This window comes from Engraulis encrasicolus, chromosome 5 (genome assembly GCF_034702125.1).
Source record: "Engraulis encrasicolus isolate BLACKSEA-1 chromosome 5, IST_EnEncr_1.0, whole genome shotgun sequence".
NCBI lineage: Eukaryota > Metazoa > Chordata > Actinopteri > Clupeiformes > Engraulidae > Engraulis > Engraulis encrasicolus.
The window spans coordinates 40,982,875-41,003,446 of NC_085861.1; the positions used below are offsets into that span (position 1 = coordinate 40,982,875).

The following is a 20,572-nucleotide window of genomic DNA, read 5'->3' on the forward strand; positions in this document are numbered from 1 at the left end:
CAATTTAAGTCTGTTTTAAAATATATATATATATTGAGATTGGCCCGCGACTTCGTTCCAGACTTTGATTTTGACCCTTGGTCTATTCGAGTTTGACACCCCTGGTCTACACCGTGAGTTTGTAATGTATTACATATTTTGACATTTTGAAATGGCAACAGATAACCACAACAAATAGCAAGAAGAAAGAAATTCTTTCTTTTTTTCTTTCTTGCTGTTGTTTTGAGTTGACACACCAAGATACATACAGTATGTAATCCATGCTATACCTTGTTCCCAGGACAGGACCAGAGACACCATGTTTGGGTTAGCTGCAGTCTGGACCCTGTCAGTGCTTCAGTTGTGCGCTGCTTGCAGTCTGGTGAGTACACAGATGGTATCTATTAACAAAAACTTGACCACTGTACTGACCACTGTACTGCACTGTACTGCACTGACCACTGTACTGCAATTGGCTTGGAAATGAATGGGCTTAAATTAGGTATAATAGCACACTGCAAAAATTGTCTTGTTTTCACATACTCATACAGGAGTAACAAAACCTTGCTAAAATCTTGAGTCTTGAAGCCTAACACTGGAAAAAAAATCACTAGACTGACTTCCATATTAATAATCAACTTTTACTTTTGTATTATTAAAATAATCAATTTTGTCTTTTATCTTTCACCCACTAACTCCTGGATAAACAGCCAAGTAAGTACAACCCATTATTGTATCACAGACTCCTCTGCATTATATCAATACTGGCTCTTATATTTTACAAGTACCTAAATTCATATATACATTTATATTTCAAGAACACAGGCACATATATAGGCATGCTTTGTTCTCTTTCTCATGTGGGCGCGTGTGTCTTTAACGTGAGCATTGCTCCCCTTTCTTTCATCAGACATCTGCACAGACGATTCCACTGTTCAGGCGGAGATTGTGGACGTGCACAATGCTTTCAGGAGGGCAGTGGTACCCACAGCAAGCAACATGCTTAAAATGGTACCCTTGCCTTCTTCCCTACCAGGGGGTTATTCCAAGATTCCAAGATAGACCACAGGTGTCATTTAGTAAAGAAAATAAGGACTCCAGGATCTTGTGTTAGATGATTTACCATTTTTTTTAATGTTTAACTAAGCATAGCCTAGCAGCGCTTTGAGTCAGAGTCATCTCAGAGTGCGCCTGGTGATAACATGTTGAGTACACTACCATTCAAAGAGCATTTTAATTAAGGAGTATAATCTATGACGCCATGTACTGTATACGTGCATTTCACTGAAGTCCCCTGGCATGCTCTTGAACTGAAGTAAGATAACTCTGCTACTCCAAAGGGCCCTCTGCTAAAGCCAGCCCACACTACATGATGTGTACACATTCAAAATCCATTCATGAAGAATAGGCTCAGGCAAATGCTCAAACAACATGAAGCATTATCTGAATTAGTGGTCCCAATTTGTTTTTTGCATGATGTTAAAAACATTTTTTTGGCCTGATCCCTCTCACTGGACTACCTACCCTTACCTGTGCCTATCTGTGGCCGCCTTCCTTCCTCTTCCCTCCAGAGCTGGAACCAAACGGTGGCAGACTCAGCCCAGGCGTGGGTGGACAAATGTGAGCTGCAACACGGGCCAAGCAGCAGCCGCATGGTTGGAGGTGCGTCACGCCTGTTCACCTCCGCTGAAGCAGTCAACTAGCATACACAGACACAGAGACAAACATAAAGTTGGACAGTCAGACAGATGGACAAATGGACAAACAAACAGACAGACAGACAGACAGACAGACAGACAGACAGACAGACAGACAGACAGACAGACACACACACACACACACACACACACACACACACACACACACACACACACACACACATACACACACACACACACACACACACACACACACACACACACACACACACACTAGGGTTCTGTGACAGAAGCCTCCAACAAGCGAACCTTGTTTGAAGCTTAACATTTCTTTTTAACATTGCATTTACTGTAGCAGACTTAATCATTTATTCTAACAGACTGCGAATCACCTCACTTATCTATTTATTTATTTATTGGCCATTTATTTTTTAACAGACTACGAATGTGGTGAAAACCTGTTCAAATCTGAAACTGCATCGACTTGGACTGAGGTAGTGACAGCTTTTCACGATGAAGTCAATAACTACGAATACCCCACTGGATCCACCAATGGACTGCCAGTTGGCCATTACACCCAGGTACTACCTGCTGTTTCATTTGAATTTTCAAATAAGCTACACAAAAATCCATTCACAATTTTACTATAGACAAGTCAACAAACTACAAGACACAATACTATGTGATTATACAGACACAAATTACAGTATGAAATCTGAACTGATGAAAATGATGTTTTGCTGCAGGTGATATGGTACAGCTCCTATGAGGTGGGATGTGGTGTGGCCAAATGCGGCGACAATTACTTCTACGGCTGCCATTACTACAGAGCGTACGTGACAAATAACTCACAATGCATTTTAGCAAGCTCTATTATTCAGACGTTTTGAGGATGGGGAAAATGACAATCCGGAATGCCTCAACTCAACTAACTAAATATAGAGAACATACTGTAAACTCATCTAATATATTATGGGATATATGAGTATTGAGGCTATAGTGATGAGGAATAGGGGTAAAGGGGTGTAGGTATGGTTATCACATATTCAAATGATGATCATGTATGCTCATTCAGTTTCATATACCGACACATTTTTCTAAACTCAGTGTGTTTTTATGAAGAGGGTGTGTGGACATGCATAGAACTTACAGGTGGCGGGTTACTGACGGAGTAGACATCAGAGTAGTCCCATGGCACACTAAACAGCAATCACATCACCTGATCAACTGATTAGAATAAGAGGCACAAGGAAACATACTTGGCACAAAACATTTAAAATAACAGTTACTTTTATTTTTCAGTGGTAACTTCTACAGTAATGGTGTGGCCATACCACCATACACCCAAGGAGAACCGTGTGCAGACTGCCCAGACTCCTGTGAGGACAACTTGTGCAGTGAGTAGTTCTCAAGTTCTCTTAAAGACAACAAGCTACACAGAGTAAATCACCTATAAGAGTACAGCTGCCACAGATAAAAGGTAAACATCTCAAATGACTGAAGAATGAAAAAAGCTAACCTCTTACCTCTTTTTGTGTTTCAGCTAATCCTTGTCCATACATCAACAAATTCACCAACTGTGCCTCCTTGAAAAAACAAGCAGGGTGTACCAACAGCTACGTGAGGACCGTCTGTCCAGCCCTTTGCCTATGTGACTCGGAAATTGTTCCCATTGCAAGAAAATAATAAATATATAACTAAAAGCTTTCCCCTTGGATTAAAATATGAACTACTTTGCCTGGACCTAAATAAAACTGTTGGTTGTAATGATTTAGTGATGTATATGATGTATATGATGTGAAAGTGACTCATTTGGCAATCCCAGAATAATATTTTTAAAAAGCTGTAACAAACCCTTTATGTGACAAAACAAAATCCATGGTCAGATTCAGAACATGTGCATCAGTCATGTTTCAATAAGAATGTGAAGACGTTACTATAGACATATACTTGTTTGTGGAATACTATTCATAATGTTCATGAACTACTGCAGATAATTTGGATTGAGCCATGAAACAAAATCCCTACCAGAAAGCAAGACATCTGTTTTAATTGGATTTATAGTTATTTGCAAAGAAAACTTTTCTGATGTTCAATCTTCAACAGCCAGGTGTCGCTGTTGTATATAGTACTTTCATAGAAAAGCTAAATAAGGTCCTCTTTACCCTTTCTGCTTCTGAGCTTTCCAGCTGTACGCCCTGAAAAAGCCAGCCACTTATCAGTTTGTGGCCCTTGTGCGATTTCTTCAAATAAACTTGATGAATGCATGAATGCACGTCTGTCACTGATTTCATTAGGCTATCTCATAACTGCAAATATGCAGAACTTGCAAGCATGCAAATCAGCAGCCAATAATGTGATATAAACATTATTTGTTTATATATATATATATATATAATGTATTTGCATTTATTGTTGCCATCTTCACTGTCAGACCTTAATGTTCTTATTAGAAATAGTTAATACCGTCTAATGAGAAAGTATGCGTTTGACACAGTTGTGCACACGGTCTCGTGTGTAGTAGCTGCCTTTGAGGAAGCGAATTTCCTTTGCTTTGGTGCACGTCTGCTGCTTGAGATTGAGAATTGAGAAACATTGTATCACGGATGAGCAGTGCCTCGTGCAACTATAACGTCTGTAATAGTTGATATGTGTATGTGGACGATACACCATAAGTTAGTGATTTGCTTAAAATCTTTTCGGCTTTTAGTTATTTCTATTGACAATCCTGTGGTTTGCTGCACGGGTGAGCCTCGAATTTCAACGTCAATCTAGTCGTCGCCGTAAGTAACTTACATGATGAAGTTAGCAAGCTAATTACGTTACCGCGTTTAAGGATAGACTACGTTAAATGACTGAACTGTTTTGGTGTGTTACAGCTCATTTGACATTTAATGGCAAATACGTCAGTCTTTTAGCGCGAGAGGAAGGTTACCGTGAATTATTTGCCCCCTCCGTGATGTCAACACATCTGGGGGCTACCAACTAGAGCTCATACCTAGAACTTGTGCATGGCGTAATCTCAGTTGTTACCTGACAATATGCATGGCTATTTAGCTGTTCTGTTTTTAGCATAATAGAGCATACCTGAGCAGTGTTTTGACTGTAGTAACGCTGTTACTACCCTTCGTTCCAGATGTTTGTATTCGTCATCGGATTACTATCTGTATCCGTCAGAGTCAGGCAATTCGGACAATATATTTAATCGACTTTCAAGTGAGGCCGATTGGTTTTAAGTTTAAATTAGTTCTAAGTCGGTGGGGAGCACTGGGGACAGTTCTCAGTGATGAGGCAGCCAGATTGTGGACTGAGGACATGGGATATCTGTTGATAGTGAGCTGTGTGCCAACGGCATTTTAAGTACCATTCATTTAGGTAGGCTACTCGCTTTAAAGTTGTACTCCGGATATAATGTTTTTAACTGACACCCTGTGCACGTGATTTGAAATGGGAAGCTCGAAAACTGGCAGCGTTTTTGAACTGTAACTTAGTAACGTTAGATGGCAGCATCAAGAGGCTTATGGATGTGATGCTGAAGAACAATGAGACACAACTTGCATGGAGCCAATTTCTATCTAGCCACTGAGTCGCCACCAGTCTCCGAAAATGATTCGAGAGGAAGCTATGAACGGGTTTAGCTAACATCTTTGACTGCCTATGTCGTTTCAAGAAGTTCAGTTACACCATAACCGATTTATTACCAAGTAACCACAGCGCATAGATCCAGACATAGTCGGCTCAGTGCTTATGGCGGAGTTTGCAGCGAACTGCGGGTTATCCTCATCTGCGTTTGGGGAGAAGGATGCCGTACCCAGTGATGAAACGGGCGGCAAAGGGCAGTGTGAAGTGTCGGTCTCAAACGGGGACTGTGGCTTATCGTCAGACATGGTCGTCTCTGCCATACCTGACAGCGAGGAACTGGAAACGGCGAACACCTCTGTGTTGGAGGCTGGAATACCTCGGAGGACTAGTATTATCAAGGTAAGGCTTGTGAAAGCACACGTTTGGAAAACTGGTGCTTGTTTGCAAAACACAGTGAGTCAATATTTGCGTAACCTTTTGATGTCACCAACATGTTTTACTGTTGACAGTAATAATATGTTCATAACAATCTCACTAACCTCGCCCTCGTTAGGCTGCCGCTAACTAGTGTTGTATTCACTGAGAAAGATGCTAGCGACCGACAGGCGCTAGCTGAGTCTGCCTGACAGCGTGAAAATGTTACGGATATCCACAGGTTACAAAGCATCAAGTGAATCAATTCCAGATTATGTTGATCAGCTGTACTGCTATATTCACCGCTGCCTCCGTAGGCGAGTATAAGATTTTAAGGGGTTTTGCCACTGGAAATTAATGGAATCAATGACCACTGTTTGTTTTTACATGCCTCTCTGGTGTGTAAGTTTGAGAATCACTGCTTATTGCAGGCTGTGCATCCTTCTAAACAAGCCATCGCAGTATAATGATAAGAATACCAGACTAATTGGCTGTCAATGGCATTATGCGTACTTTTGTTTTTGACGACAACTACCTTAATGATTCTCTATCATGAGACTGAATAAAGTATTACATTCATGTGTAAACACTAGTCCTGTTTTACCAGACCTTTAAAGGTGCCTAGGTGAAATGGCATGCGTGAATCCCCTTTCTGTCATAACAGGATGGAAGAAAAGACAGGAAATATTGTGCTCAAAATGCCTGCATCAAACTATTGTGTAGGCCTAGCTGTTAAGTTGAACTTTTAAGCCATAAGTTAATTGCCGTAATAATTAAAGCACAGAGCAGCGACATATGTTACGTTGCAATGCAAGTCCAATATGTTTAATATAGCTATGGTTCATGGGTTTGCATGGCATGGGCTAAAAGTCTGTGGTACTCTGCCTCAAACTAGACCAAAGAGCCACATTATTGTGCTGTCTTCATTTGGTTGCTTGTTTCCTGAATTGAGACATTTTGACAGTTTGCTCTAGCAAGATTACAGTAAAGAAATATCGCAATACTTCCTCACGAAGGGAAGTGCCAACACTGCACTGTCAAGTTATGAAGACAGGCTGTCTTCCTCTCTGCTGAGAGAGCACAAAGATTAAGCAAAGTTGTGTACAGACTTAAGCCAAGATGTAGGCCTACATTGCATTTAAAGACATCAACAAGACAACGGACACATCAAGTTGTACTTTGTCTGGACGTTTTGGTTGCCTTGGCAGCTTTAAAGTCAGAATTAGTGAGTGCCAAGGGCATTAGGTTACATGGCCTTTTCAATCCTTTTGAATCTCATCTTATTCACCTTTCTTCAATTACAGCAGCTGGTAGCCTCATAATGCACTTTTTTTTCTATCAGTGGAATGCTGTACTTGTCGTTGAAAGGACTTCGCTACCATAATACTACACTTCTCCTACGACTTTACACAGAGACTTAAGTACAGTGAAGTTGTGCAGGATCAATGGCATGTGACTGAGGTGTTTCTGATCTGCGCACTCCGCCCCTCGGGTCTTGAACTCGCCACCTCCTAGTCAACGCATCTGTTTGGCCATGGGAGGCACAGCACGATACCACTGAGCTAAAGGACCAGTCCGATAGCTCAACGCTACTGATACTGTATGAGGCTTCGGGAGGGAGGTTTACTACTAACGTTCCATGCCTCACTCTGCTAGTTGGCCTCAGTTACTCACCTCACTCACTCCCATCCCGGGTCAACGGCACCAGTGTTGGCTGAGGTGTTCCTGCACAGTCTGCCCCTCGGGTCTCAAACTCACCACCTCCTAATCAACGCATCGGTCGGGCATGGGAGGCACAGCACAATACCGCTTAGCTAAAGGACCTGTCCGATAGCTCAGCGCTACTGATATTGTATGAGGCTTCGGGAGGGAGGTTTACTAATGTTCCACGCCACACTCTGCCAGTTGGCCTCGGTTACACATGCACCACTAAAAGAGAGACTCTTTTTCGTAGACATTATTTGCACGTTTTTTTTTTCCACATGTGTATTTTCTAGAATGTCATCAGGGTATACAACTAACTGATTAAATAAATCTAGCAGAGCTGTGTTACTATTAAGCACTGCTTACTTAAGCGGCACACCAGGGAAATAGCCTACTCTCCGAGCATGTTAATGATAGTGCGCAGGTAACAAAACAGCCCCCAGGGTTTTTATGTCTTTATTGAAGGAAATGTCTGGATTCTTTACATTATGATGATGCAGCAGCTCACCATATTGGACGTTCTTCATGGATAGCCTGAGCCCAAAATAAAGGGGAGACACAAACGATTTTGCAAGGAGGCAGGATGTTTTCTTGGCCCGACTGCAGGTGGTGAACTTTGAGGCTGGTTCTTCAGGCCAGGCAATTGATGGGCAAATATCGACAGTTCTGTCTTGTAAAGTGCTGAAACGCTCTAACTAAGCACAAACACAAAAGGGTCTCTGGCCCAACCCTGCCTGCATGTAGTCTATTCAGTCTTTTTGAGCCACTTGCTTCCTAGACATTTGTTTGTGGCAGGAAGAGACTGTGTTATCATAGATGAGAGAAACTGCCTCTGTCTTTACCTCCAAAATCTTTTGTTTTAAGAAACACATGGAGAGAAAAATAGATAAAACGGTGCACTGTGTTTGTCGACAACAAACCTGCGTGAACTGTAGATAACCTTACACCGGCACAGGGGCACTGTGCCAGGTGGCAAGCCGTCATTAATCCTGAGCACAGAACAAGGTGGCATTTTGTAACAAGGAGAGGGAATCAATACAAAGCAGTTTTTTTTCCTCTTTTTTATGGATAACATCATGTCTGCTGCTAATATTTTCCAACAATATTTTGAAGTCTTTTCCAGAATGAATTGTTTGTTTTTATTTGTGGTTTTGGGAGCTTAAAAGAAAATAGGGGGTGGGGGTGATTTTCCGGGTAGATGTATTAGGTTTCTCCTAGGAATACTTTGCGACCCCAAAAAGTTAATTAGACACTATATCAAGTTAAAGGTATCCAGTGCAGCTCCTGAATAATTGGAAATTGTTGTGTCAGTGCCTTTTGAGGTCTCTAGTTAACCTCTAGAGCAATTTACAGGCTGCAGTACTTCACTGGCCACTTTTCCAACGTGGGAGATCAGGGTGTCAATCTGGGTGTCCCAAATCACTATCACCACAACCAATTGGCTTGTTTTCTGGCCGCCTACCACCACAGCAGATAGACTGTTTGTGTGATCAGCTGTGTCTAGATTCACAAATGGGATTGGCATACATTGACATTGGGGATGGTAAGCAAGCAGAGACTCTCCTCTCTGTCTGATCTGCCCAATTGGTGTAGTTTTAAAGGGACACTGTGCAGGAAATGGTCAAAAAAGGTACTACAACTATGCTGCTTATTGAAATTGGGCTGCCTATTGCCAAATTTGATCTTTAAATGAAAGTTTACTACAAAGTAAGTATTAAACAAATATTTTCTAGTATGGTCCAAGTACAGTCATTTTTGCAGCTAAAAATAGCTATTTTTGGAAATTCAAAATGGCGGACCATGGAGAAGATCCCCCTTTTCATGTATGAAAAGTGCAATTTTTCCAGTCATAATGAATACTTAGAATTTGATGCTGGTGGTAAGTATTCATGAAAAAGGTAACATTAGTGAATGGGTAGCATGAATTCTGGAAATAAACAACTAAAAATCTCACACAGTGTCCCTTTAACGGCTCATTATCTTTTATTTTCTTAGTATAGTTTACACTTTTTAAATGGCGAAGTTGTTTGTGAAACTTATATTGAGCTCATTATACAATAACCACGGGCACTCAATTGGTGGTTGTTTATAAATTGACAATCAATCGTTGTTGATATGGCAATCTGTTTTTCATACAGCGTAAGTACAAGGTGGCGTCATATACTGTAGTATTGAAAGGAAAGGAAGAGAACAAGAAAAGATGTCTAGAAAATGGCTAGATTTGCAATAGGCTAGGGAGAGGAGTATAGTGGCTTACTATGTCTTAGTTATTCAGTGGATGTGTTGGGTTTTTGTAACTTATACTGTTTATTTTGGCTTTACAAAATCAACTGTATAACACAGAGAAGGCGTGGGAAAGATAGCGAATCATCCCATGTCCTATGTAAACAAAGCACCATATGTAATCATAACATTTCTCGTTGACATTTACTGTTACCCCCAACCCTACAAAACTGAAGTTTTTACTGAAGAACCATCAAGTTTCTTATCAAGAGTCAAAGAAAATGGAGTCCAAGATAAGCATAAGAAATATAGTCTAGTATGCTCACTGTCATTCAAAGCCTATTCATAATAAAGAACTGTTGCAGCTGTAAGTGTTAAAACATGTAGCCTTTCCTACTACCGGTGTTTAAAGGCCTAGTGTAACACATCACATAAAAACATGCTGGTCTGTCCTGATGTAAAAGGTCAAAAATGATGAAATGAAGATGAAATTATAAGTGCAGTGAATAAGGGGGAAAGTGAAAGCTCTGGTTTTTGAGGTTCAAGGCAGCGTGCGTGCGTGCGTGCGTGCGTGCGTGTGGCAGATCTCCAAGCTTCTGTAGCACACCAAATGGAAAATGTAGGCACTTGCTTCTTGGCAGGTGTTGATTGAGACACAACTTGACACTGACCACCCATTATCCAGCTTCACTGAGTCATGCTGTCCTGTCACATGTATTCAAGCATGATTATTAGACTCCTGGGCCTCTCTGGAGAACCCTACTGGAACGTTAACCCAAGAGGAACCCATAACTACAGTAGAGAGACATTCATGCATGATGTGACTGTAGAGTGGACTTAAATATGGAAGCTGCATAGGAAATGGAGCTGGGACTGAATGGCTCTCCCATCCTAATAGCTGCTCATCTTGAGCAATTAGTTGTCATTACTCAGACAGTCTTCTCTTACATCCTATTAATCCATACGTGCATTGCCTTGGGCGTATAAATGGGCAGTTCTTAAGTCTTAGAACTCCATGTACTATGCATGTACAACTATATACCTAGACCTAATTCATTATCTCAACATTCAGCAATTCACTACAGGCACTACTGAATTCACTACAGTACCATTCAGATTTCCCAATTGAAAGTGGTTGTTTGTTTCAATTATGGAACGTAATGTGAAGAATTGTAGATCAAATATTCTTTTGAGGGTGCAGACATCAGTCAGTGGTACGTCATCACCTATGACGACTGAAAGTATAGCAATTCAAAAAAATCAAAGCTAAGCTTCCTGTTAGAGCAGACAGCACCACTTTGACCATGATTGGCTGATGTTGTGTTATGGCTAGAGACTTCACCTGTAAGCCTTTTCTCTTTTCTATTATCTATTATTTCAAAGTTACGTCTATTTCTCCATGGCAACAACACCACTGTTATTACTGTAAAGTTAAATGTAGGCATTTTCATGGAGAGAGAGAGAGAGTGTGTGTGTGTGTGTGTGTGTGTGTGTGTGTGTGTGTGTGTGTGTGTGTGTGTGTGTGTGAGTGTGTGTGTTTAACATTAATTGTCGCTTATAATGGCTTGGTAACCAAAGCCATTTGCTAGCTATATAGAGCCTTCGTCAGCCTCCTGAGTAACCTGACAGACTCGGCTAATCGTTACCTTCTGACTGCTGTCATACTTGTCTGTTGAAGGCCCTTCGTCGCCAGCCAATACACAACCACACAAGCAGCATGTCAGCATGGCACCACCATTACCTGATCGCTTCAGTTCTAATTCTAAGTTCTAATGTAATTTTCACTTGCTGTTTTATTATACTTTTTTTGTGAAGCACATTGAACTTCGTGTATGAAATGTGCTATGCAAATAAAATTGCCTCGCCTTGCCTAATTAACATGGAAAGTTCAACAGTAGCAGTAACTCAGATGTTTTAGCAAGGTGAAAGTTACATAAGCGCCGCATTATACAATGCCTACTGTATGTAAGAAGTGACATTGAAAAGTAGGCTGTGCAGTACTTCATCATTGCAGTGTGTGCTTCGAGTGTTGTTCACGGCCTCAGGCACGTTGGTTACCATGGTTTGTAAAGGTGCTATTTAAGAGAAAACGATAACAACAATACACAGGAAGGAGGGTAAAAAAAGAAACCACTGACAGCTGGAATAGTATATCAGTACACATACATACTTAATCCTGGATGGCATAAAACTAATGATATGATGGTGACTGGAGATTTTCAATCAGTCAAACAATAAAACGGTGCTATGCATTTAGTGTCCCTGGAGAGCTTATGTGTCCTGTAAGTATGAACTCCATATTAGGGCACGGACAGGATTAGGATCATGCACTGTGGAAGCTTACAACACAGGACTGCATATCTGAGCATTTAAATGTGTGTACAGTACAAAGAATTACAGTTCTATGAGGGGGAGAGGGGAGGGGGGAAGTCATGACCGTAGTTTATGACAATGGGTAGTGGACTGGATAAGCTTACTACCATTCTGCACCTCATAATGTAAAAAAGTTGGATTTTTTTCTCTTTTAACTCAAATAACTTAACATAATTTCTGGTGAGTTCACTTGTGAGTCTTGTTTTGTGAAAAAAAACTAGAGATTGGTGTCTGTTGAAAGAATCCAACTTAAATGCTCTCTAGCACAAGCGACCCTGGTGCTGAGAATCTCAAGACTTAAAAAAAAAAAATGCTGAATCATAGTAAACCTTCAAAGAGCTTATCACCTGCCCATCCTGACATGTCCAAAAAAACCCAACACTTTAAACATTTCTTTATTTCATATATGTGCGTCTGAACATTGCACAGCTTCATCATCCACTCTCGGACCAATTCCACACGATCTCCTATGCTGTACTGATTGCAGGCAGAGATTTTGTGGAGGCCCATGCCATGGCACATGATTAATGCACAACATCCACTTCCAATCATACAAACAAAGCACTGTTTTGTTTTGTGGTGTGTGCGACTGCGAGTGAGTGTGTTTTTGCACGTCCAGCGGATCTCACCTTTTGTTAGTGGTCAGAACACTTGCAATTAAGTAATGGAAGTACAGCTATAAAGTTTACCGCACAAAGAAGTTGCTTTTCCTTTTGGAAAAACAAAAACAAAACAAAACAAACAAAAAAATCTTAAAAGACTCACAGTCTGCATAATTTGTTTGGATCTGACCTGAGTGTCTTTTGTATTGGCCTTGTTCTGTTTAGGTAATTAGTTTTGTTGGGAGGGAGCTTGAAAGGAGAGGGGGAGATTGGCCTTTAGTGCAGCCATCGGTTCAGGCAGCAGATCCCCTGCCAGTGGGAGCAAGAACTGGCTGTTCACAGCAAAATCACTGGGCTGAGGACTGTGTGCAGTGTGCAGAATACCTGGTGTGTGTGTGCGTGTGTGTGCGTGTGTGTGTGTGTGTGTGTGTGTCTGAGTGTCTGTGAGTGCGTGTGGGCGCATACTGCATCTGTGCGCACGCAGGCATGCAGACCAGCTCGGAGCAACGCGGCTGCACAGCGGTGAGCACACTACGCTTTGATCAGTCGCTGACTCTGGTTTGGTCTGGTCAGCGAGATTTGGGCTTTCCAGCTCTGTTCAAGACACTGCTTTTTTCCCTTTCTCTTTGCAATTCCCAGTGGTGGAGATCAATGTGAAAGGCAGCATGAGTGCTTTCTGGCGAGATTTGATCATTATGTTATTTTGCGGTTTATTTAATGATGGTACATTTTGCTCATTCCAACAGTGCAAATTCAGCTTGTAATACATGAGCAAAAGAGTCTTAAGCATCCGAAAGGAAAAGGGAACAAAGAGGTTCGGACCATGTGAACATCCCAAATGGAGCAATAAGTTACTGGGCCATAATAACAGAATGAGATCTCACACAGACCCTTTTCATTCCTTCATGTTCAGATACAGATGCAATTGTTGGTTCTGATACAGTCTGTTCAGTCACAATATGCTGCTTCAGTTATACTGTCTCTGTGTCTCTGTAGATCACTTTACAGTATATGTGGTGCTGTAACAGACTTAGATAAAAAAAAAGAATTAGTTTAAACAGAAAGAAACTAGACTAGACACCGATTATTATTACTATGGCTGAGTTATTAAACCTGAAAATTAAAGCAGAGGCTTTAATAAACACCACAAGTCTCTGATTGACATATAAACGTTGTGAAGATAATCCACTGTATGAATGTTGAAAGATGCTCAACATAGAGATCAATAGTCCTATATGCCACTCTGCCTTGTCTTATGAGGCATTACTGCTGTATATATGTATATGGATTTCTTTACATTGAACCATGACTACAATTCGCCGGTTTGCAAATGAGAGCTGTAAGTTACTCACCTCATTATATGGAGTCAGTCATGGTGAGTCATTGGTTATTCCAATAGAAAGATGCACTTTGCACATCTCTTCCTCTACTCTGAAAAGCTGCCGTGATGGACCACTGATTAGCTCAAACCGAAAACAAGCAAAGTCACACTGTCAATAGTATTGAGCTTTGCATGAAATGACAGGGCAGTAATCATGAAGCAATCATGCTGCTTTAGACTCCTGTGAGTAGTAGGGCTGCATAGAAAAATGTATTGAAATCGTGACAAGAGTGGCGTTATGTGTATTGCTAAAATGACTTAATTATCGCTAACAAGTAAAACATTACTGTGCTGTCCAATCTTGAGCTGAATATCAACAAATGTGCAAAAAGCCCACCATGACCAAAGCACGTACCCCACACAGACCGACAAATTAGTGACAAGAACAAACAGTCGGCTGTATTTCGAAATATCGTTTAAATATCGTTATCGATGTATTGCATGCTGTTATTGTGTAACGTTTTTTTTTCTGATATCGTGCAGCCCTAGTGAATATCTGAGTTTGCCAAGAGCTTGACGAAGTCAAAGTTGAATTGGGACTCTCAGCATCATCCCTCAGCTCCCAGTTGCATCAGTGGGACAAACATCAATAATGAAGTTGGGGCACACCACAGCTTTCCATATGATCAGTGGGCGGTGGTGGCTCAGGTGGTAGAGGAGCCTGTTCGGGCAACTAGAAGGCTGCAGGTTTGTGCCCCACTCATCCTGACCCCATCAATGTGTCCTTGAGCAAGACACGTAATCCCAAATTGCTCCTGGTGGCAGGGTGGTACCCTACGTGGCGGCGACTGCTACCTTTGAATGGGTGAATGTGAGGCATACAATGTAAAGTACTTTCAGTGCTCGAAGGAGTGGAAAGGCGCTATATAAATGCAGTCCATTTACCATTTCTTTTTTTTAGGTGTATACACCCAACTAATGTTTCAATGTTGATAACTTCTTCAGAGTCCTGAGTCTGAAGATGATGTTGTAAACATTGAAATGTTAGTTGGGTGTTTGCGTCGAGTAAATGGTTAAAACTTTAAGCTGCAGAGTACCCCAGCCTCTGTCTTCAATAGAGCCTTATGAAGTTTCAGAGAATGCAAAAGCAACCAACCAGCAGCACTTGTTATTCACCATGTTTGTGGTTAAAAATTCCCTGTCTTGATTGCAAGGGGTAGGGTGCCCTCCACCATCGATCGGCTGCCAGACTGTCTGCTTCCGCTGGTTCGCATCACTCAAAGCTCTGGTTTGCGTTATTAATTCAGAGGAGTAAGTGTCGGTTAACTACAATGTGCAAAAATAAAATCCCTCAGAGAAGGGATTCTCTCTGTCGAAGTGGCAAAGAAGATGGATGTTACGGAATTGTATTGTATACACCTTTCTGTACATTTTCTGTAAAGCATTTAAGCTTTATGCAATATTTTTTAGTAAAATTGTGTTGAGCTGAAAAGGGGTGTTTTCTACGTTAACTTCCAGAAAACCAGGTAGAGGCAAGGATGACACAGATAATCTTTTTTAGACTAAAGTTCAGACTAAAACAAGGCTGTGGCTGTGGCAAACAAAAGCTTTGGTAGCTCAAAATACCACTTAAATGTATTAATGGGAGCTATAGTATAGGCATGAACATCAAGGAAAGAAAAGAGCACACTTTGGAAAACGTCTGAGATAGGTTGCCTGCCTGGATCGGAACACTTGGAAAGCCACATTGATGTTGAGCTTTTCACAACATGGTTTTAAAATTTGATCCAATAAGATTGGAGGGATATGAAACCAACTCGCAGTGTTCCAGTAGACTGGAACAACACATCAATCATTCTGCCCATTTCCTGACCTTAAATGTTTCATTGAAACTAGACCTTAGCTTTGTTTGTCACCGCAATGGGGTCAAAGACGTGACGCTTGCTTTTTTTGTCCGACTGAACTTTTTACCTATTAATAACCACTAAAATGAATAAAATTCTAACATGTATGTCTAACACCTCCCTTACACACATGCCCACTCTTATTTTTTAGAACATGTTTGCTATTGGCCATTTTCTGCCATCTGAAGTGTGAAAACATCATGTGGGGCGACCGTCCGGCCTTGACTTCTGTATGGATAACTGGTTTTAAATCAAATTAAAATAATCTAAATATAATCCTTACCCTATTTGGCATAATTTTAAACTTGTGTTTCATTTATAGACAAAGTTATGAAACATTTGCACACACATTTCAATTTTAATAAACAAACTAATCTTGTCCGAATATGTTCATTGTCTGAAATATCATCTGGGGCGACCATCAAGAAAATGCAATTAAGACGCTTTACTTTTCACACTCATATTAAAGAGGATGTTGTATCAACCAGCCTCATGGTGAGGGTCCTACTGAGACAGCTACCAGGTGAGTAGTCACTCTCATCTTCACAAATAAATCCACTTTAAAACTGCTGCAGTGTATACGTCACGTTTTGGTGTCATGTGGGGCGACCAACCTAAAACTGTATAAAATGAGTTTTATGCTCAAAGATTTATTTTTAATGTAAAATTGTCAGTGATATGTGCTGAAAAGTAGCTAGCTTGGGTTCTATAGCTAAGCATTGGCCCGTTATATTTGATTAAACTTGAAAACATCATCTGGGGCGACCGAGCATCATATGGGGCGACCGCCAGTAATTGCTCAAATAATAGAAAAACACATATCCTTTATTTGTAGTTTCTGTCTGCAAATGTTTTAATTAATAATAGGCATTTACTTATTTAAATTACTTTCTATATTTCAGCATGTATTTTTTTCAAAATGTCAACAATTTCCATCCTACTTCAGAGATGACTGTGGGGCGACCAACCTAAAACTGTAAATAATGGCTTTTGTGCTCAAATCTTTATTTTAAATGTAAATTTGTCAGTTATATGTGATGAGAAGTAGCTTGCTTGGGTTCTATAGCTAAGCATTGGCCTGTTATATTTGATTATACTTGAAAACATCATCTGGGGCGACCGAGCATCATGTGGGGCGACCACCACTAATTGCTTAAATAATAGAAAACGCATATCCTGTATTTGCAGTTTCTGTATTCAAATGTTTTCATGTATTATATGCATTTTGTTGTTTTAAATAGCTTTCTATATTTCAATATATATGTTTTCTAAATTTCAATAATTTCTATCCTACTTCAGAGATGACCAGGATTAGGCCTACTTCTTTTTGATTATTGTGTTTTTATCAGATAAATGTGTGAATATGAAGCATTCATTCTACTTTTTCAATTCATTTTCTAAGTATGTGTATGTTTAACTATATAACTTTCTTCTAGATGGCCCCAATAACAAGCAAAGAAAAGGACTGCTCGCTACAGGCGCGGATCAACTGTTCAGTGAAATAGTAATGAAAGGACAAACATTGTATGTTTCAGTGATTAATGAAAGGAAAAAGGAAAATGCTTTTCAATGTTATAACCCAAGTGTTAAATGCTTTAGTATTGAAAATATTAATATGATATCTATGTCTCGCTCCGTGTAATGCTTTGCAGTATATTGTTCCGCTTGCCCCACCTTCTGACTCAATATGGAGTTGTCAGTAATAGTAAGGAAATTGTTAATGTTTGTATGTGAAATGAAATTGGATAAGTTATGCTGATTCTTTTTAAAATGTATTAAATGTGTTTTAACTATCAAATCATTGAAAAAACCTTAATTGCCTGCTGTTTTCTCATGTGGGGCGACCACTTGTCATGTGGGGCGGACGACAATATTCAATTCTGTAGGAAATTCAAAAAATCATGTCTGTCCATTTGGGATGAAAATAAATTCATTGGTATAACATGATTAAAGTGGATACTATACCTATATATTTTAAATAAGCTTTATGGATTGTATGAGTAAAAAACAATATGTAATTGCTTTATGAGGGGGAGACTGCCCTTATCGATAAAATGTATTTAACATCATTTGCAATAAATGAAAGGACACATGAGTATATCATTCTTAAACAGTTCAATTAATCACTGATACTTATTAAAATATAAGTTATGTTAAGGAAATCTATCAATTTTGGGATAAATCACGGTCGCCCCAAATGACTTTTTTAAGGTCGTTGCCCTATTCATTTGAGTGTAAAAGCACTAAAATATCATTATTTGAAGTTTTCACACACATGCATGTGTAGACTACATTCCAAATGTTTAGAAAATTGGCAAATATATCATTATTTGAAGTATTTTAAAAATGGACCTCTCAAAGGCCTTATACGTCTTTGACCCAATGACAAGGTTGTAGGGGTTTTGGATTCTGACATATTTCCCAACATTATGTTGGATTTGTCACTGGCAGGAGGAAGGTATACATTGAAGGAACAAAACCTTTACCTCTTCGCAATTTGTAATCAAACCGGATTTGCTGAAAAGATTTCAGGGTATAGGCTAGGTACCGCATGCTATACAATCCTATGCTTGTGTTGAAACCAGAACTACCAAGTTACTTCACTAATTCCCTAATAACTGAATAATCTTAGCTTTAGAGTACAGTGGAATAACGTAATTGAGAATATCAAGGTGCAATAATTGAATTGGTGAGTACATATAGGCTTCAAAATAATGTGTATGGTGTACTGCAACCAATTCTATGGTGTTTAAAGGGACACTGTGCAGGAAATGGTCAAAAAGGGTACTGCAATTATGCTGCTCATTGAAACTGGGCTGCCAATTGCCAAATTTGATCTTTATATGAACGTTTTCCAAGTAATAAACAAATATTTTCTAGTATGGTCCAAGTAGAGTCATTTTTGTAGCTAAAAATGGTTATTTTTGGAAATTCAAAATGGCGGACCATGGAGAAGATCCCCCTTTTCATGTATGAAAAGTGCAATTTTCCCAGTCATAAGGAATACTTAGAATTTGATGGTGGTGGTGGTGGTATTCATGAAAAAGGTAACATTAGTGAATGGACAGCATGAATTCAGGAAATAAACAACTAAAAATCTCACACAGTGTGCCTTTAATGCTATTAAAGACGATTTCAGTTGGTGTTCTACTTAAAAAAAAGAGCAATTAAAGAAAAATAACACTCAATTCAAGCTTTGTGTTGCAGAAGACTTGTCTGAAGTCTGTGCTCTTTCTTGAAGCACAGAATAGGAATTCATACAGTTGACCTGACATAGTGTTTCATTTGGTTCAAATATTGGACTTCATCATCATTAGTTCCTCCCTGTGTTCATAACAATACAAGCCGCTAGTCACTCACCTTGATACTGAGACATTGGCTTGCTCTGGGCTTTTCAGTGAGAACTGGATGGGATGGGATTCTATTTGATGGCTTGGTGAGATCTGATAGCTGATGAAATCAATGGTAACATTTTCCTCTTGACAAATTCAGCCCCCACCCCTAGTACTCCCATCCATACTCCCACTCCTAACTGTGACCTGTGAAATTGGCTCACATTAGTGTAACATTATTGACTATTTCCACTTAATATGGGGTGAAACGTGATAACAAATTGACAGTGGATGAAATTTAACGGAGGGAGATGATGAAGGAAGAAGGGGAGCGTTAGGAATTCGGTCTTCTCTTTGCCTCATCCTCACGCTTTTCAGATGAAGATGATTGAAGATGAATTCAGCAGCTGGTGAGCTTGTTGACCCATGGGAAATTATAAGAGATCATTTTAATCTGTGTAACTTTTTTTCAAGAATGTTTTGTCACTAAACAAGTTGAATGATGACACTTAATCATTAATACAATGTGAAGGCCTAGGACAACAACAACAGTAAAAAGATATCTTTATGGACCATTGTTGCAGCCTCACAAGACCCCCAGTACTAAATTTAAGCACAAAAAATCTGTTATTTTACGTCCAAAAAAGAACCTCTACACTGGGTGATAATTCTGTTTCAAAATCACAGCTGCCATTGGGCACTTGTTCTCCACAGACAGCAGACAAAGTGTTTGTCTGTCACAATGTGTTATTTATTGATGCTGGCACATTATCGATCGCGTTGTTCTGACTGAAAGCAAGGGCATCGTTTGCGATTCTCAGAAATAAGCCCTAAGTACCTAGAAGAAGGCTGTTCCGAAAGGCTCCAGTGAGCCAAAAAAAGGGAGCGAGCAATCCATTAGGAAATTAATAATCAGATTGAATCAGCACAAAGTCCTTTATCAGACACACCGGGATGTAATTCAGGCAGACAGTAAGGGGCGGGAGTGGAATGGGAGTGTGTGTGTGTGTGTGTGTGCGCACGCGCACAGGGGGTGTGCGTCCGCTGTCTGTCAACAGGTCTTTGGGGGATTAAGCCGCTGTATACCTCAATGGGTCAGCCCACCTCTCTGGAACAGTCTCTGTTGTGCTCTCTGTGTGATCAGAGATGCACAAGCACGCGTTTCAAGATTACTGCGGCTCACTGTGGCCCCTGACTCGACGTCCTGTTAGCTAACCACAGGATATGAAAGGTGCAATCCCCAGGCGAGGTGCCACTAGCTGTGCAATGGAGGCTGTTTAATTGGAGGAGCCTCAACCACTTAATTATGGCTCTTTCAATAACCCAGTCATTGATAAGTGCCGGAGTTAGTTTCCCTCAGCTGATCTCCTTGGCTTTGATGGTGTAATCGTTTGTCGTCATAAGTAATTGTTGACTGTTTTTCGGAGCCATGATGTTACAATCAGTGAGGATATTTTTGGAGGAGGAAACCAACGCACAC

General features: G+C 40.2%; 2 protein-coding genes across 2 annotated transcripts in view; both read left to right on the top strand.

The window, feature by feature from the left end:
- The first annotated feature begins 818 nt into the window (after positions 1-818).
- LOC134449794 (cysteine-rich venom protein ENH1) lies at positions 819-3,908 on the top strand. Its single transcript, XM_063199902.1, has 7 exons — positions 819-825; positions 866-990; positions 1,551-1,641; positions 2,076-2,218; positions 2,384-2,469; positions 2,940-3,034; positions 3,181-3,908. Exons 1-7 carry the CDS (start codon positions 819-821, stop codon positions 3,321-3,323), a joined length of 690 nt encoding a protein of 229 aa, XP_063055972.1. The 3' UTR covers positions 3,324-3,908.
- A 273-nt stretch (positions 3,909-4,181) lies between these two features.
- Positions 4,182-20,572, top strand: part of LOC134449452 (inactive phospholipase C-like protein 2) — a 44,002-nt gene continuing 27,611 nt past the window's right edge. The window contains exon 1 of the mRNA XM_063199390.1: positions 4,182-5,618. Coding sequence (XP_063055460.1) covers positions 5,385-5,618 — 234 coding nt within the window. The 5' untranslated portion in view covers positions 4,182-5,384. The remainder of the gene's footprint in view (positions 5,619-20,572) is intronic.

Bases quoted from the DNA above. Each gene is read 5' to 3' on its own strand.
- LOC134449794 (XM_063199902.1), top strand. The intron at 991-1,550 runs GTACCCTTGCCT...TCTTCCCTCCAG, and splicing joins CAAGCAACATGCTTAAAATG to AGCTGGAACCAAACGGTGGC. The intron at 2,470-2,939 runs GTACGTGACAAA...TTTATTTTTCAG, and splicing joins GGCTGCCATTACTACAGAGC to TGGTAACTTCTACAGTAATG.